Below are 18,141 nucleotides of genomic sequence, written 5' to 3' on the forward strand. Positions count from 1 at the left end.
GTTGATGCTATGCCGACGCACAAAATGGCTGACCAGTCACCGGCCTCCTCAACTCATATCTCGAGGTGCCTGGACTGATAGCATAATTAATATCACTTATTTATGATAAAAAACCCAATTGGGGTACTCAACTTCAAAGTAGCAGAAGATTGGGCCCTCATATTGGTGAAATTGTTGCAATAATGCAAAGAATAGCACAGCTAAAAAAATTCACTGTTTACAGCGCACGGCTCTTAACAGGAATGAAAGTTGGCGCTGGGGTAGTAGTAATAGTGGCGAGTGGGGAAGAGTAGAGGGATTCCGTGGTAACGGATCACACCAAAAGAGAGGGATTTTGACAGGGAATCATCTAAATGGCAGAAACCCTGTGGTCTGTGGTAACACAGCGCCCCTATTCTATACTGACACCCTTTGGGTGATCGCGCTGGGGGTAGTAACCTCAGCATAACTTTGTTAGCTTTTTTCTCTGGTATACGTTAAGAGCTATTTATACTGGGAAAAATGAATAACAGGGATTTTTCATAGGGTGACACAGGTCGACACCAGAAAAGGGATTTTGACGTAGGAAAAATCCATTTCTGGGCGAAGGGCCCGTGTCGCCCAGTGAAATAGGTTCCTTTAGCACTATTTCTAAGGTAAAATATTGTTATAATACCAGAGAACCACTAAATTGGAAATGCCAGAATATTCTGGCTCGCTCATCTTTATTAAAAGGTGTCGGTATGGTTTCTGGGGCGAGTGAAACCACTACCACAGGTCCTCCAATTAGCCTCTCCTACATCAAAAAACCTCAAGAGAAATGTATTTTTTGTGTACACAAATTTATTTTTACCTTGGAATTTCATTATTAAATGGGTAGCATTAATAAAAGTGACAAAAATTTATTCTAAGAATGATGTAAGAAAGTTATATGCATGCTTTTGAGAGGAAGCCATCCGTACCAGAGCTGATCAAAGGCACCCAAGTCAAACACAAAGATAATGAGTGGATTGTTTGGTCAATAAAGTCAGCTGTAAAAGTGCTGCAGAATTATTTAGGGCTAGTTTACATGGATATCATATAGATGATAAGGAATAACTGCATTCCCAGTTATCAATGAACTGAATTTTTGAGTGTCATAATATAGGTTTTTTTCCCTTTTAAACAACTTATGCAAGAAAATGAGTTGCATGTTTCCACAACAAGGTATGCATATAATTTAAGATTACAGTGGACCCCACTTTTTGCGTTTTGCTCTATCGTGGATTTTTATTAAATATATCTCACTTTTGTGTGGGAACTTTAACTCACAAATTTTTCTATGGACTGTATCTAAAATTATCACTATCTAAAATTATCACTAATTCACTTCTTTTTCCTATTAAATTAAGCAGTGAACTGTTAAAATAGGCAGTTTTAAGTGTTTTAGTTTAACAGGTATTGGATACTTGGCTGTTATTAGCAGTTATAAGCAATTTTAGAGGGGATTTTTTATTTCCGCAGTGGGTTCTGGAACCTATCTCTGCGAAAAGTGGGGGAGCACTGTAGATAAATTATAGTTCTGTGGTTCCTTTCTATTTTTGTTTTATGTAGCTTACATTTACAAAAAAACTGTGTTAATTAGTTTAATATGTTTCAGTGCTTAGATATAGATGCAGAATGTTCCTTTGAGCTCTTCCCTGCAATAGAACATCTGAAAGAGTTGGAGAAGTTAACTGTAAGAGGTGGATATGAGGTAAGGTCTCTCTCGCTTTCTTTTATTAATTTAGATATTTATGGTTAGCACTGTGTTGTTGGGGAGGCACTAGATCTCAGAAATATTCTCCCAATAGAGACCAGGAAAATGAGTGTTTGCCACTGGCAAGTCTAAAAGTCCTTTGGGAAAATCCTTTTGGCACCCCCTATTTACAAGTATATAATGTTTTAATAAACTTTTCACTTTGTTTTGAGAAATTTTGATAAATTGCTATTTAGAACTATCAGTACAAGTAACATCCGACATACAACCTGCTCAATATACAACCACTAATACATATGACCATACTTATGTCAGTGAGGTTGGGAGGCTGATGCCCTAGAGTACACTGCCATATGTCAGTTGACCACCAGGTTACTTGGCAACACATCATATTGTTAGAGCTCTCTCATCACTCAGGCAATGTTAGATTGAGTTACCTTGCCCTATCAAATGCATCATATATATATATAATTATATATATATAATATATATATAATTATATAATATATTATATAAAAATATAATTATATTGTATATAATATATATATATATATATATATATATATATATATATATACTATATATATTATATGTATATATAGTAATTATTATATAGATATAGTGAATATAAACATAATATTTATTGTTCTATTATGAATTAATACATATAGTTTTCTTACTGTGAGTATATCTTATTAATAATTTAATACTATATAATTATTATCAGATAAGTAATTATATCTTATATAGTGTGATATGATGATATAATTATTTTTTAATATACTATAGCAATAGTATATGATATATATATAATATATATATATATATATATATATATATATATATATATATATATATATATATATATATATATATATCATATATATATATATATATATATATATATATATATATATAGTATATTATATATATCATATATATATATAATATATATATATATATATTATATATATATATATATATATATATAGATATATATATATATATATAGACGAATTTTGACGAAGGAAAAATCTATTTCTGGGCAATGGCCCGTGTCGCCCAGTGAAATATCCCTTCAGTTCATATTTCTAAGGTAAATAATACCAACATTACCAGAGAAAATTAAAAGAGGGGGATGTCAGAGTATCCTGACTCGCTCACCCTAAATAAAAGAGGGTGTCGGTATGGTACTGGGGCGAGTGAGACCACTACCACGGACCTCTTGTCATTTTAGATCTCTCCACCAAAATCCCCCTGCCAGAGAGAGCTGGTACACAGCCTGCGCCAGCAACTACTACTACTCACCCACCCACGCTAACACCAGCGCCTCTGGTGGCCATCCTTGACGTTAGAAGATCAAGCTTGGGCACGGGTGGGAGAGAAAAAAGGGGGGGATTTCACTGGGCGAAATAGATTTTTCCTTCGTCAAAATCCCTTTTCTGGGCTCAGTCCGTGTCGCCCAGGGAAATAATCCCTTAAGTTCATTATTCCTAGGTAAATGATACTAACATTACCAGAGAACAAATAAAAATAGGGGGGATGTCAGAATAACTGACTCGCTCACCCTAAATAAAAAGAGGGTGTCGGTATGGTACTGGGGCGAGTGAGACCACTACCACGGACCTCTTGCCATTTAGAATTCTCCTTCATCAAAATCCCCCTCCCTGAGAGAGCTGATATATGGCCGGCGCCGGCAACTACTACTACACATCCTCCCATGCCGACCTCAGCGCCTCTCGTGGCCATCCTTTACGTTAGCGCTCTTCCACACGCACATGTTTTTCCCTTACTCTGTATTTTGTGTGCTATTTGTATTTATCTCTTCAGCAATGGAGTTCCAAGCTATCGCCGCAGCTAAGTTAAGTACTGCCAAAAGGTTACACGTATTTTTAGCCAGTCAGGATCCGTTTTAACCGTTTTTTTAGGTTCAATAACGGCCTTCCTTGTCTGGCGCCAGGCTGGCCATGCCGGCTCGCCTCGTGTTTTCGTTTAGCTCCTTCGGTCTTCCATACCGTAGCGGCTATTCTGTGCAGTGTTTATATCTTTTTCATATTTTATATTAAGCGTGGTGCGGAAAGTGCTACTTTTATTGTATTGCTTTACATCGTACTATTCAGAAATCCTTTACCTCATGTCTTTGATCCGTGTTCATGCATGCATGTACCTTTGTCTAGGTCTGTTAGGCGCGTGGGTTTTTATGCCATATTTTAGATTACCCACTGCTCTTTAGTCCAGCGATCCTGGTCGTCGCCCTCCGTCTTACGTATCGGCAGAGGCCAGCTCCCGAGTTGTTAGTCTGTCTTCCTTCGGGGAGGCTAGCCTAACTTCTCCTGGACGACCCTTCTATTTCTCTCACTCGTGATTTCCTTCCTTTCATTTTTATTACGATGTATTTATTATGGGTTGCATGTTTGAGGCGGTTGGTTATAGCCTAGGCTATGCCTTTTCGGTCTCGTTCGCCTCGTGGTCCACCTACGATTGCGACGAGCCAGCTGATCGCCTCAGCCCTTCACTCGGGGTCCCCCCCTCCTCTCTTCCCTTCCCACGCGGGTGGGAGATAGTCCTCGCTCGCTCACAGTCGCTATGGCAACCATCCGAGCACCCCTCCCCTCCTCCTCCCTTCCCAGGGAGGATACGGGAGTGTCGGACTAAAGGGGGTTCTGAGTTGGGCTGGTTCCGTTTTTTTTTAGTTCTTGGGGGTTCCTCGTGCGTTCAGGTTGGGTTGGCCACCCCGCCAGCTCGCATTGGGTCCTCCCCGGTGCTATCTGTATAGCTCTCCTCTACCCTCCCCACCGTTACAGCGGATCGCTGGCCCCGCCAGCTCCTTGGGGGGGGCGGGGGGGTAACGGAGCAGCCTTGACATTCTTCCCCTATATTATGATTGTATCTGTTGTCTCTTTCGCTTGTCTGGCGGAGCACCCGCTCGCCATCCGAGTTCTCCGTTGGCTGGCGGAAGAGTTTTACGGCGGAACTACACACCGCTTACCTTGTTTATCAGTTTTTATTTTGTTTTGTTAAGTTTTTATGGATATCTTCTCATGTTCTCTGCTGTGATCGTACCTTCACTTCGGTGTACTATCTGTATCTAAACAGGTATATATCTGGTTTGACGGAAATCTTCGCTCCGGTGTACCGGAGTTTTCAGACCAGTTTACCATATCCATGGAATTTTCTCACGGAGTACAGGAGAGGATTATGTCCAAAAATATTTTCACTCCGGCATGCAGCGGAGCTTCATATCACTTAACAGGTTAGCCCTGTTAGTAACTGCTGATACTTATGTATCTGTTCACTTACAGGCTACCAACTGTCAGGAAGCAGGATGCAACGCCATCCTGCAGGACCCTTGCGGTCATGAGGTCTGCCGGACCCACGCTCCCTGCGCCGTCCACCACAACGATCTGATTGTGTGGCATCACGAAGCCTGCTCCATCTGTTATGATCTGGTGGAACAGTTTTCTGCCAGAGTAAGTATACACCGGCGTAAGGTTTTGTCTCTGTTCTTGATATATATTGTCAGATAAGCCTGTGTTAAGTACATAAGTGTGACATAGTCATGAGTGTTAATGATATATCTTCGGGGCTTTGTTGTAAGGATTACAATGACCCTTTATTTCAGGCTGCCGCCGTGAAGGACGGCGCATCGGCTACCCTGAAAGCCTGGGTAGGAGGCTTTAGCAAGAACGTATCCAAGGGGCAGCCATACATTTTAGACAAGAGTATGGCTGTCTGCATCTTCCCAGGCGGCAAGTCGAACGGGTACGTCGACCCTACAGCGGCAGCTCCGTGCATCGTTGCCATCCAGCAACAGGTGGCGCAGGCTAGGGCGGAGAGGGAAGGTGAGTTGTTGGTAGAGGTAGGTTTGTTGGGCGCTCAAGGGCTTCCCTTGGGCGCATCTGGATCTTCATCACCTATTCCTTCTTCCTCCCCTTCAAGGATTTTCTGAGTCGGATATTCTGGCCAGGACGTCGTCAGCTTCAGTTGTCCCTAAAGTTAAAGGGAAACGGGAGCAGAAGACCCTTGAGAGGACGTCTTCTAAGAAGACTTCGTCCTCATCTACTCATAAGTCTCCGGCTCACCATCCCGGAGCAGAGAAATCGAAGTCATCTTCGACTTCACACTCCAAAGGGTCAAGAGGCAAGTCCTCTAAGGAGAAGGCCCGGACTGCCTTTGAGCCGGTACCTTCGACGTCCATCGGAGCACGTCCGAAGACCCCTGCTTCAACCGGGGACTCTGGTCCCTTCGATCCTGAAACCTTTACTGCAGGGGTTATGCAACAGGTGGGCAACATGGTGGGAGCCATGATGAACGACAGGCTAGACCAGACGCTTGCTCGGATCTCCACCTCGTTTGCAGAATCTGGTCAGTCGATCCAAAATATATCGGAGCGACTGACAAACCAGGAAAACTTGCTGGCGGGCCTTAGGGATAATCCCCCAGCAGTTCTTCCTCTGGCAACCGCCAGAATGACTCCGATGCCAGATTATAATACTCTCCCCGCCTTGACCATGAGCAATCATTGGAGGGTCGCAGCCTTTGCACCCTTCAAGGATGGAATGATTTCTATTCCGGACTGTGGAACTCGTTGTATTGAGGACTTCGAGTTCCACCCCGCCAATCTTCAACCACCTTTCATGGGTTACGCCAGGTTGACGGAGTCGGCTCTGAGGAGAGAGGATAAGATCCCGAAAGAGACTGTAATATACAGTCGGGAACAAGCCCAGAGAGAATGGGTTAGATGCTTTGAAGGATGGGACTGCGTGAACACCAAACTTCAGGCTTTCAAAAGCCCATTCACCATCTTTGTGTCGGAGGAGGAGACACCGCTCCCCTTTACCACAAAGTTGGCAGAAGTGACAATCCAGGCCACTATGAAAGACGAGCCTCTTCCCCAGCTGAGAGAGTCGGATCCAACATCTCCGCTCTTCCCAGGTTCTGAGGATCTCTGGGCTGATCTTCCAGCTTCCTTCACGGTCGGGAAGCTCAAACCGGACTGCGCTATAGAACAGTTCGGGGAGAGACTCCCAAGGCTACCGGATAACCTGATCTAAGCGGAGTTCGACGCTAGGACCAGGCTAGGGAGGACACTGAACGCCTTGGTGATGACAGAGGTTGCCGCCATTACCTATGGTACGGAGCCTCTGTTCAAACTCTTTGCAAAGGCTCAGACACAGACCGTACAGTCTGATCTGTACGACTTTGTGGTAGCTAGGCGTAACTGCAGGAAGCATGTCCTGCAGGAGGCCACTATACGGCATGAGCCGAACAAACTGCTCTCGTCATCGATCTGGGGAGCTGACCTCTTTCCCGAATCGGCGGTAAACGAGGTTCACCACGAAGCGACCAGGTTCAATCAGAGCCTTAGGGTCCGCTGGGGACTTACTGGTAAGAGGAAACCAGAAAGTACCCCCCTCAGGTTCCAAGAAAACAAAGAAGCCTAGGAAGTTTACACCTTTACAGGCTCCCCGGCAACAGCAGTTTGTCCAAGTGGTCCCGGTTTCACAAACGGTGCAACCGTCGACCTCGATGAATCAGAGCCAGCCCATCCTCCTGCTGACGTCCCAGAACCAGCCCTCGACCTCCTACACCGTTTCCCCAGCCATCAATCTTGTTCTTGAGGGTCAGGCATTCCAAGCCCTCAACAGGTTTGGAAGGGGAAGTAGAGCCAGAGGTGCATTTCGCCAGAAGGGTGGCGGAAGGACACCCAACAGGGGGAGACACTTTCGAGGAGGACGCGGAGCACGTCCTGCCCAAACCCAATAGGACCCCTCAGGTAGGAGGGAGGCTGTTCCTCTTCCGGCACCGGTGGGGATTCAGCAGCTGGGCACAAAGCATTGTGTCCAAAGGGCTGGGATGGGGTTGGATCAAAGGTCCTCCTCCATCCAAAACATTCTTTCAACCACCTACACAGGAATTGATAGAGTATGTGCAAGAGCTCCTTCAGAAAGGAGTAGTATCAAGAGTCAAACATTTAACGTTTCAAGGACGCTTGTTCAGCCTGCCAAAGAAAGGCTCAACAAAACGAAGAATAATCTTAGACTTGTCCCGTCTAAACTTATTCATTTGTTGCGACAAGTTCAAAATGCAGACTATCTCGCAGGTGCGGACCTTACTTCCCCGTGGGGCCGTCACCACCTCTATAGATCTTACAGACGCATACTATCATATCCCAGTCGCGAGACACTTCCGCCCATATCTAGGCTTCAGGTTGGGAGACCAGGCATTCTCTTTCAAAGTGATGCCCTTCGGGCTGAACGTAGCCCCCAGGGTGTTCACGAAAATAGCGGAATCAGTAGTCCAGCAATTGAGATCACAAGGGGATAATGGTAGTAGCGTACCTCGACGATTGGCTCATCTGGGCAACAACCGTCGAGGAATGCCTCAAAGCCACAAACAAAGTAATTCATTTTCTGGAACATTTGGTTTCCAAATAAACAAGACCAAATCCATGCTAACGCCGGAGTCTCATTTTCAGTGGCTCGGCATTCAGTGGGACCTGAACTCCCACACACTGTCAATTCCATTGGTCAAGAGGAAGGAAATAGCCAAATCCATAAGACAATTCCTCAAATGCAAACAGACATCAAGGAGAAACCAGGAAAGGATCCTAGGTTCCCTCCAGTTTGCGTCAGTCACAGACGTTCTGTTGAAAGCAAAGTTGAAAGATATAAATCGAGTTTGGCGCTCAAGAGCAAATGTCAAATCTCGAGACAAGTTGTCAGTAATCCCGCCGATTCTTCGCAAATGTCTCCGCCCCTGGGCGAAGGCCAAGAATCTGTCCAAATCAGTTCCTCTCCAGTTCCCCCCTCTGGCGTTGGTTATCCACACGGACGCCTCTCCAAGCGGGTGGGGAGGATACTCCCAATTCAAGAAAGTTCAAGGGACTTGGTCACCTCAGTTCCGCCGGCTTCACATAAACGTATTGGAAGCCATGGCAGTATTCCTCACTCTGAAGAGGCTTCTACCAGCCAAGAATTCCCATATAAAACTGGTTTTGGACAGCGCAGTAGTGGTACACTGCATCAACAGGGGAGGATCCAAATCAAGGCATGTGAACCATGTCATGATAGCCATTTTCTCTCTAGCAACCAAGTACAAATGGCATCTATCCTCCACTCATCTGGCGGGAGTAAGGAATGTGATAGCAGATACCCTGTCCCGATCAGTTCCCCTAGAATCGGAGTGGTCCCTGGACAGGCGTTCATTCCAGTGGATATGCCAAAAGGTCCCAGACCTCCAGATGGATCTTTTCGCATCACAAGCGAACCACAAGCTCCCCTGCTATGTGGCCCCCAACCTGGACCCTCTGGCTTATGCCACAGACGCCATGTCCATAGATTGGAATCAATGGAGGAAGATATACATCTTCCCTCCAGTGAATCTTCTATTGAAAGTCCTGAGCAAACTCAGGACATTCAAGGGACAAGTAGCTCTAGTAGCTCCGGATTGGGCCAAGAGCAATTGGTATCCTCTCCTCCTGGAATTGGGTCTCCGACCTCAACGGATCCCCAATCCCAAACTGTCTCAATCAGTACAAATGAGGACTGTGTTCGCTTCCTCAGGAACTCTCAAAACCCTAACTTTATGGACTTCATGAAGTTTGCGGCTAAGAGAGATGCAAATTTTGATCCCCAAAATATCCTTTTCTTAGAATCGGATAAAAGGGAATCAACTTTGCGCCAGTATGATGCTTCTGTTAAGTAACTAGCAAATTTCCTGAAAGAAACAAACGCCCAAACCATGACAGTTAATTTAGCTATATCCTTTTTCAGATCTCTGTTTGAAAAAGGTCTAGCAGCTAGTACTATTACCACCAATAAGTCAGCTTTAAAGAAAATCTTCCAGTTTGGCTTTAAGATAGACCTAACAGACTCTTACTTTTTGTCTATTCCTAAAGCCTGTGCTAGGCTTAGGCCTTCAGAAAGACTTAGTTCAATTTCATGGTTCTTGAATGATGTTCTCAAACTGGCTTCAGATACTGACAACGATTCATGCAACTATATAATGTTATTGAGGAAAACATTATTCTTATTAAGCCTGGCCTCAGGAGCCAGAATATCAGAACTGTCGGCCCTTTCCAGAGCCTCTGGTCGTAGAATTTCTCCCCTCAGGAGAAGTCCTATTATCTCCAGATCGTAGCTTTTTAGCAAAAAATGAGGATCCTTTATTGAGGTGGGCTCCTTGGAAGGTCCTCCCTCTTCCCCAGGACCCTTCTCTATGTCCAGTGACGGCCTTACGAGCCTATCTGTCCAGGACATCATCTAGATCCTCAGGCCCCCTCTTTATGAGGGAAAAAGGTGGCACTATTTCAATAAAAGGGATTAGACAACAAATCCTGTACTTTATTAAACAAGCTAATCCTGATTCATTCCCCAGAGCCCATGACATCAGAGCAGTAGCCACCTCTATTGATTACTTCCAGCATATGAATTTTGATGATTTGAAAAAGTACACGGGCTGGAAATCGCAGACAGTCTTCAAACGTCACTACTTGAAGTCCTTGGAATCTTAAATTTCCAGCAGTGGCAGCGGGAAACATAGTTTCCCCTGACACTGTCTAGTATTTGTAATCGAAGATCCAGATCTCCTTTCTACCTGCCTCACCAATATTTCCCCTAACCTTACCGTCAAGCTCAATCATGTTTTGAGCCTTAGCTGCCTAGAAAGGCTACATATTGTGATGTGTCCCTTATTTTTCTGCTAGGGGCACTCACACTTGTAAATATTACTACTGACTGTGACTGTTTGGTGATGTTCTCCGTTATTTTTATGCTAGGGAGACTCACTTATATATATTATGAATGTTTACTGATAAGTCTTAGAACTGTTGTGAGTTATCCTCTCTTATTTTTATGCTAGAGAGTCTCACTTGTACATAGTTGTTCATTCAAATCTAGTTTTAAGTTATCATAAGTTAGCCTAAGTTTAGTTTTAAGTCCTATTATATATTTTAAGGCTAACACATGTTACATTATGCTAAGTTTAAATTTATGTATGATAACTCTGTAATTATTTCAACTAGATTATATTCATTTTGTTTTCTTTTTGTTTTCTTGAGACCTTGTTTTACTTCTCTCCAATCTTGTGCTAATTCTCTGGTACTATTTCACGAAGCGACACAGACTGAGCCCAGAAAAGGGATTTTGACGAAGGAAAAATCTATTTCTGGGCAAGGGTCCGTGTCGCCCAGTGAAATCCCCCCCTATTTTCTCCCACCCTTGCGCCCAAGATTGGTCTCTAACTTCAAGGAGGGCCACGAGAGGCGCTGCGGTCGGCGTGGGAGGATGTGTAGTAGTAGTTGCCGGCGCCGGCCGTGTATCAGCTCTCTCAGGGAGGGGGATTTTGATGAAGGAGACTTCTAAATGGCAAGAGGTCCGTGGTAGTGGTTTCACTCACCCCATTACCATACCGACACCCTCTTTTTATTTAGGGTGAGAGAGTCAGTTATTCTGACATCCCCTATTTTTATTTTTTCTCTGGTAATGTTAGTATCATTTACCTAGAAATAATGAACTTAAGGGATTATTTCCCTGGGCGACACGGACCCTTGCCCAGAAATAGATTTTTCCTTCGTCAAAATCCCTTAATGGTGCCTCTGTTAGGTATGTACCGGTGCTAATACCCAATTATCAGTGCCAATGATTGGAAGTCACCGCATTTCTCTGACAAAAATTGGCCTATGAAACCGGATCGCCGATAACTAACACTGCTGATAACCAGGGACTAGCTATATTTCTCTCACATTTTAGTGATTAGAATAATCATGGCTCTTTATGAACAGACAGTTTGCTTGCCTTTCATCATAAATTCTTAAACAGTAAACAAGAGTATGGAGTACATGTACTTTGGGCAGTTAATCATTAATCATAATTCACTTTTATTTCTTCACTTACTGTGAACCATTTTAAAGTTGACATGGTGAAAATTATGTTGAAACATAATGAAGAGAGGAACATCTTCATATGAAGTCTGCTATGTAATTTGTATTTGGTAAAGTTTCTATAGGTGAATTATTTTGTTATAGATAAAGGTTTTCCAAATCATCGATGATCTCACAACCAGTCAGGCCAACCCTATGGGGGTCAATATTGCGGCTTCGTGGTAGGGATAATCTACAAAATGGTGGTGATAATCTCAACCAATCTATTTAAATAATGCAATTCTTGTAGGTAAAGTGTACATGTATTTACAAGTTATATTTGGAAAGTTTGGCGTCCTATATACTCACAGAATCAAAATGTGTCAGAACTAATAAAATTTTCATCCTGCTGAAGTATTTTGTGAAGAAATTAAATTAAGTAATTGTTGTAATTTACTGTTAGTCCAAAACACTTATTATGATATGTTTATCATTTCAGAATCTTACTCAGGAGACAAAATTTAATTTTAATGCATTCAAAAACCTGAAGGAAGTGAGCTTGTCACATATAGGCATTAGTGCAGAATCTCTGAAGACTCTATCCAAGTGCAGCAAACTCAAAGCTTTACATTTACTGAATGGTATCCATTTAGAAACGGACATGTTTTTGAAGTAAGTTTTTCTTTGTATTTGTGTTTTAAGTTAGATTCTTTATCTTGACATAAATTTGGTGTTTAATGTTGTGTTCACTTGATTTGTAATATGAGTTTTTCCTTCTAGAGGTTTGTGTTTAGGTAAAATATTCAGTTTGATTGCAGTTTACAAGCACTACCCTCCTAATAACATTATATAGTGGGAGTTATCATCATCATCCTTAATGCCAGATTTTCCCTTTACAGGGTTGAATGTTAAAAGTTTTGTTTAGCCATCTTCTCCCTTGTGCATTGTGTGCCTGGTAGTGGTAAATATTTGCATCAATGCCATTTCCCCATGATTTCGTGACCTTTGTGCCTTCCATATCTTATGTTTTCTGATTAAGGCTCCCCAGAATGAGGATTAAAATTCTCCAAGCATCTGATGTTGGATCCTCTGTGTGTGTGTGTGTGTGTGCATTTTTTTTTTTTTTTTTTTTTTTTTTTTTTTTTTTTTTTTGCCAGATATACAATTCATAGCCTTGCACTTTCTCCACACACCAGACAACAGTGAATATATTACATACATTTTTTCCTCGTCAGAATTTCAGCTTGAGGGTCCTAAATTTTGAAATGAGTTAATGACCTATCTACAGCCAAAGCCAAATCATGAAAAATGTTGTGGACGAGTTCGTCAGTCATGGCATACAGAACTTGTAAAAAGGTAAAAGCTCCAAAAAGGAAAAAGAGTGCTTAGTGCAGAATGACCCTCTCTCATCCCTAGCACCCCTGGAGTAAGCAGGAGTGCAAAGAATCCTTGGAGAAGGTAGAAAATATGGCAAACTCATTGAAAGTGAGCCCTATAAATTTGGAAATAATGGTAGGAAAAATTACGGAAGTGGAGGAGATGCTGATTAGAAGAAACAGAGAATATTTGTGGTGTTCTTGAGATGAGGTATGAAAGAGCTAGCACAAAAGAGCTCAGTAGTAACATTTGAGATGGAATGGGTCTGTTCTCTGATTACTCAAGACAGTCAGGTAGTTCAGAAAAAGAAAACCAAGAATTATTGGAAAGGCGATCAGGTACAGAGACTGGCGTATATATCACTATCAGAGGGTAGTGGTAGGAGGAGACCTATAGATTGACACATGATTTGGTTTTGAGTATGTGATGTTGAGATAGTAATGTGGGAGAAGGAAATCAGGAAGGAGCAGCAGTTCTGGAATTCTACCAAAGCCAGTGAGTAAATTTGCTAAACTCGATGTTTAAAATGACTAGAGAGAAAAGATTGAAGAAGCTGTAACACATTTGATTTTATGAAGATGAGACATAGTGCCAAAAGAAAGCATTGCCCTGGTAAAACACATAGATGTCCTTAATACAACATTCTGTGCTGCACTTTGATTTTATAGTGAGTGATAGAAAGATAAAAGACTCAGTGCAGATGTAACAGAAGAGTTTGGGGTAAGTTATTGTATTCATCAAAGAGTCAGCACAGACCTTGGTAATCATATTAGTAATTGAGAGAGCCACAGAGAAGTGCAGAAGAAAGAGACCCTTAAAGCTTTTATGTGTGGGTGACCAAGTGTTAATAGAGAATTAATGGAAGAGTTTGTGAAAAATTTAAAAATAGCCATATCTCTGCTACACAGGCCCTTGATTTCTCTACTGTTATATTCTTATTTACCAGTACTCTTGCTGTTTACTTTCATTTCACCCTGACTGCAGCTACTGTCTTTCTTGCTGCCCTCCCAACCCCTGCTCCACAGTTCAGTGTAACCAATGTGTATTACAAGCATTCTGCACCTTTTAAGATTTCCCCAACTACCACAAAATGCTTCCCCAACTACCACAGTTAGGCTATATCCTAAGCATTTTTTGAGGGGTATGGTAACATGGATATTTGCTTAATGAGGGTGGTTGTGGTCCCTGTCCCCAGAGATTACCAAGGCCTCACTGTATTGAAATACTCAGGTATAAGCATTTTAACGGACCAATGGGGGAGAAGGTCGTCCATTGCTCATTAAAATGAACCATTGTTTTTTCGTGCTCTACTATGAGATTCAGAGCCTTTGTCCTGGTGCTTTTCTGGATAACTTTTTCCATGCATTTGACAAAGATATTACTTAGCCATAGTATACTTTACATCCCTACCTAATTTTCAGCAGCATTTTTTATTACTTACATTAGAAAAAAGTATATTCGTAAGAGTAAAATAAAGCAGCTGAAGCCAGTGGCGGAGCACACTAATGTATGGGTTCAAAGTTTTACATTACGTAAACATATGACTCCTCCCACAAGGTTATGGCGACAAACAGCCGTCTCTGAAATTCTAAATGAATATTCGTACCTTTTCAAGGCTTCAAGAATGGCGGCTATGATAAGTCACTGCCCCCGTGGTTGCAGGACAGCTTTTGTTATTCGACTTGCACAATTGCTACCAAGTTTTTGTCATTTGTTGACTTCCATAAGGTGCAGAAAGATGATTATATATGCTATATTTATTACAATGATTGTCACTGCCATATTAGGAAAAATATCAAATGAGTTATGATGAATGTCAAGTTTTCTTCTCTTTGTTAATTGATTTTTAAATGTTATTTTTCAATTGAGAGAAAGAGATAGAAGGCATCAATCCTATGTACTACTACTACTACTACTACTACTACTACTACTACTACTACTACTACTACTACAAAGTGTAACGGTGGAATATTGGTTGTATTTTATTGTTGCTAGAGGTTGAGACTTTTTCACGAATAGCCAATTATCCATCGAGAAGGGGCCAAGTTAATGACATCATAAGTTACGTCATTATATCTTTGAAAGACGTTCCTTTGAGTTTGCTGGCGATGTCTACAAGAAGTCAGTGTTACTCTTATAATTACCAGATTATGCAACTTTCATAATACAGGATACAGTAAAAAATTAGGTAGGAATGTAAGATACCCTGTGACAAAATTGTCATCTTTGCCTGGTACGTTGATGAAATTTTATTCTGGAAAAGCATCAGGGCACCAGCTGTGAATCTTATAGTAAGTGATGATTATCAGTAGACTAATCTCAGCCTAGGTGCAACAACCACAAACCTTCTTGTAAAGATTCATTTTATGATATAAACTGATAATAAAGGTAATAAAACTATTTTCACCTTATATATTATTGGCATATTCTTCATAATAAATAGGCTATTCAAGGAATACTTCCATATTAATGAAATCAACTTTTTTTGAGTTGCCAGCAGACATAAAGTAAATGATGAGTTATAAGGTTGCGTTCTCAGCAACCTTTATTTATCATTCAGCAACCTTTCAGAAATTTTAATAGTAAGCAATGAGAAGGAATTCGTTTTATTCTTCATGTAATCAGTAAAATACATACATTATTAAAAACTACATAATGTATTAAAAAACCACGCATACGTCATCGTCAGCGTCAAACGAGCAAAACCTGCTTGCTCAGACAGAATAGTATAGCTAAAACCTGATTGGCTGGCTGGTTGCCATGGAACTGTTATCCAATGCTCTACCTCTGTTCTATTTTTAGATGTCGTGATAGCACTAAGTTTGAACTTTATCATGATACTGATTATTTGATTGCTGTTGGCAAAAATTGCTCTGTAATTTTCATTACATAATTATTTTCTCTTGAAAATAAGAATTCAACATTGATTTTAACTTTAGTAATATAGTAGTATGAAAATGATAACATATTAGTATGAAAAATCCCACACAGCGTGTTGTAGTAATCAAATGTATGACTGCAAACTAATGACGACAGTGTGACAAAAAAGGACAAACCTCTCCAAGATCAATATGATGAAATGTATTTTGTAGTCTTCCTTATTGTTAAAATTCACAAGTTGAATTACAAAATTCAACTTGAGAATTTTAAGAATAAAGAAGACTAAAAAATACATTTCATCATATCGATCTTGGAGAGGGTTGTTCTTTTCAAAAGTCATCATGTCATCATCAGCTCCATCAGTTGACAATGCAACTGCACAAGTGGCGGTGGCTCACTCGGTGGAGTTGTGAGCCAGATACATTCTGGGTAGGAAGAATGTAGTGGCAGACAAACTCAGCTGCCAGAATCAGTTGATAGGGACAGCGTGTTCCATACACTAGGATGTTGCTGAGAGGTTGTCCAACCTGTGGGGGCGACCAGTAATAGACTTGTTCGTCACCCCACACAACAGAAAACTTTGATGTTCTGTTCAGTTGTACCGAACTCATGGGCAGCTGTAGAGGACACATTCCAACACTGGTGGGACAACCTTGGTGTCTACGCCTTCCTTCTGTTCTGTCTGATTTGCAAGGTGATGCAGGATGCTGACCATCCCGAATTTCAGGATGATTCTCGTGCTGGTATCCCAAACTGCTGGCTCTCCTCTCCGAGGCACTAAGAGATCTGCCCCAGTGGCACGACCTTCTGTGCCAACCACATGCAGAGTGGTTGTCAGGGATATTCAATTACCTGAAATTAAATATCAGGTAAGTTGGATGAGGGACAGATAACCACTGAAAATACCTTTATTACAATAATTTTCAACATAAACTTATAAAACCCTTCACCACTTAATTACACAAGAAAATTAGTTTAATGACATCAGTACCCCTGGCCAAAAACATGCCGATCATCACTCCATCAACAACTCATTTAAATATTAACACAAAAAACCTTAACATCATATCATATCAGTACCTAGTAGTCCAGTGGTATATCCTTATCAGTGAAATAATTCCTACTTCAGGCACTTCTGGCTATTAACAGCTTCCAATGGCGCTACTGCAGCACACAAGCCACTATGCTGGGCATCACGCATTGGGCTAGCTGCCAAAAAGGAAACATCACACTTACAATTTAATATTGAAACTTTACATTTAAATTTAGACAAGGAACATTGCACTTACAATTTAGTTCTCATAATATTTGTAACTAAAATACCCACAATTTTGAGATTACCATCTTAATATTAATAAAACTCCTTTTACTTACTGCATAAAGTAGGCCAGGTGGGGTTGTCAACCAGAACACACAATTCCCAAAACATAATTCTCCCAATACAGTTCCCTTAACAATGATCTCCTAGTTCACCAACAGGAGAAGCAACTGACTGCTTAGCCGCTAACGCCATCTATTGTCCTGAGTATAAATATTTCCCTTACAGTGGTACCATCAAGCAGTGCAGTTCTTGTTTTTTTTGCATTGCACTGCAACAGAGATGTCCGGATACCTCAGGCAGTCCTCCGAAGCAGTATACCAGGAGAAGTGGGCTGTCTTCTGCGGTTGGCGTTGTAGAAAGGGTATCTATGTGGTTGGAGCCACTCTTCAGTAGGGTGTGGACTTCCTCATCTTCCTTCTCTGGGAAAACTTCTCTGCATTTCAGCAGTAAAGGGTTACCTAGCTGCCCTCAACTTAGTCCTGTGGCTGAAAGGAGTAGATATCTCCTGGTCTCTAGCAATATCCCTCTTGTTGAGAAGTTTTGAAAGGTCTTGCCCACCCAGAATCTCAGGTTCCCGGCATCTGACTTGACTCTCGTACTGAGGAGTCTTAACTCGTGCACCTTACGAGCCTTTACGAGAGTCTTCAGACAGGAACCTGACACTCAAGATCGTCTTCCTACTTCCTACTTGCCCTGGCATCAGTGACGAGAGAAGGCAAACTCCATGGGCTTTCTTTTGATGTAAAACACTTGAGGGGATAGGGATTGATTACGCTTGATTTCATCCCAAACTTCGTAGTGAGGACTCAAAATCCGTCTTTCTCAAAATCCGTCGTTCCCTGATGCCAGGTTCGAGTCTTTTACGATCCCCTCTGTAGAGGACTTCGTAGATAATGATGCAGACGAGATACTGCTTTGTCCTGTTAGAATGCTGCTGAACTACTTGAAGCAGACTCTAGAACAGCCGGCCTGAGTGTAGACGAT

General features: G+C 41.7%; 1 protein-coding gene across 1 annotated transcript in view; it reads left to right on the plus strand.

Moving 5' to 3' along the window:
- The window catches only part of LOC135225778 (F-box/LRR-repeat protein fbxl-1-like), a gene marked incomplete in the record, with an annotated part of 240,007 nt that overhangs the window by 140,105 nt on the left and 81,761 nt on the right, over positions 1-18,141 (plus strand). The window contains 2 exon segments of the mRNA XM_064265244.1: positions 1,619-1,714; positions 12,079-12,251. Coding sequence (XP_064121314.1) covers positions 1,619-1,714; positions 12,079-12,251 — 269 coding nt within the window.

Source organism: Macrobrachium nipponense, chromosome 13, assembly GCF_015104395.2.
Source record: "Macrobrachium nipponense isolate FS-2020 chromosome 13, ASM1510439v2, whole genome shotgun sequence".
In the NCBI taxonomy this organism is placed as follows: domain Eukaryota; kingdom Metazoa; phylum Arthropoda; class Malacostraca; order Decapoda; family Palaemonidae; genus Macrobrachium; species Macrobrachium nipponense.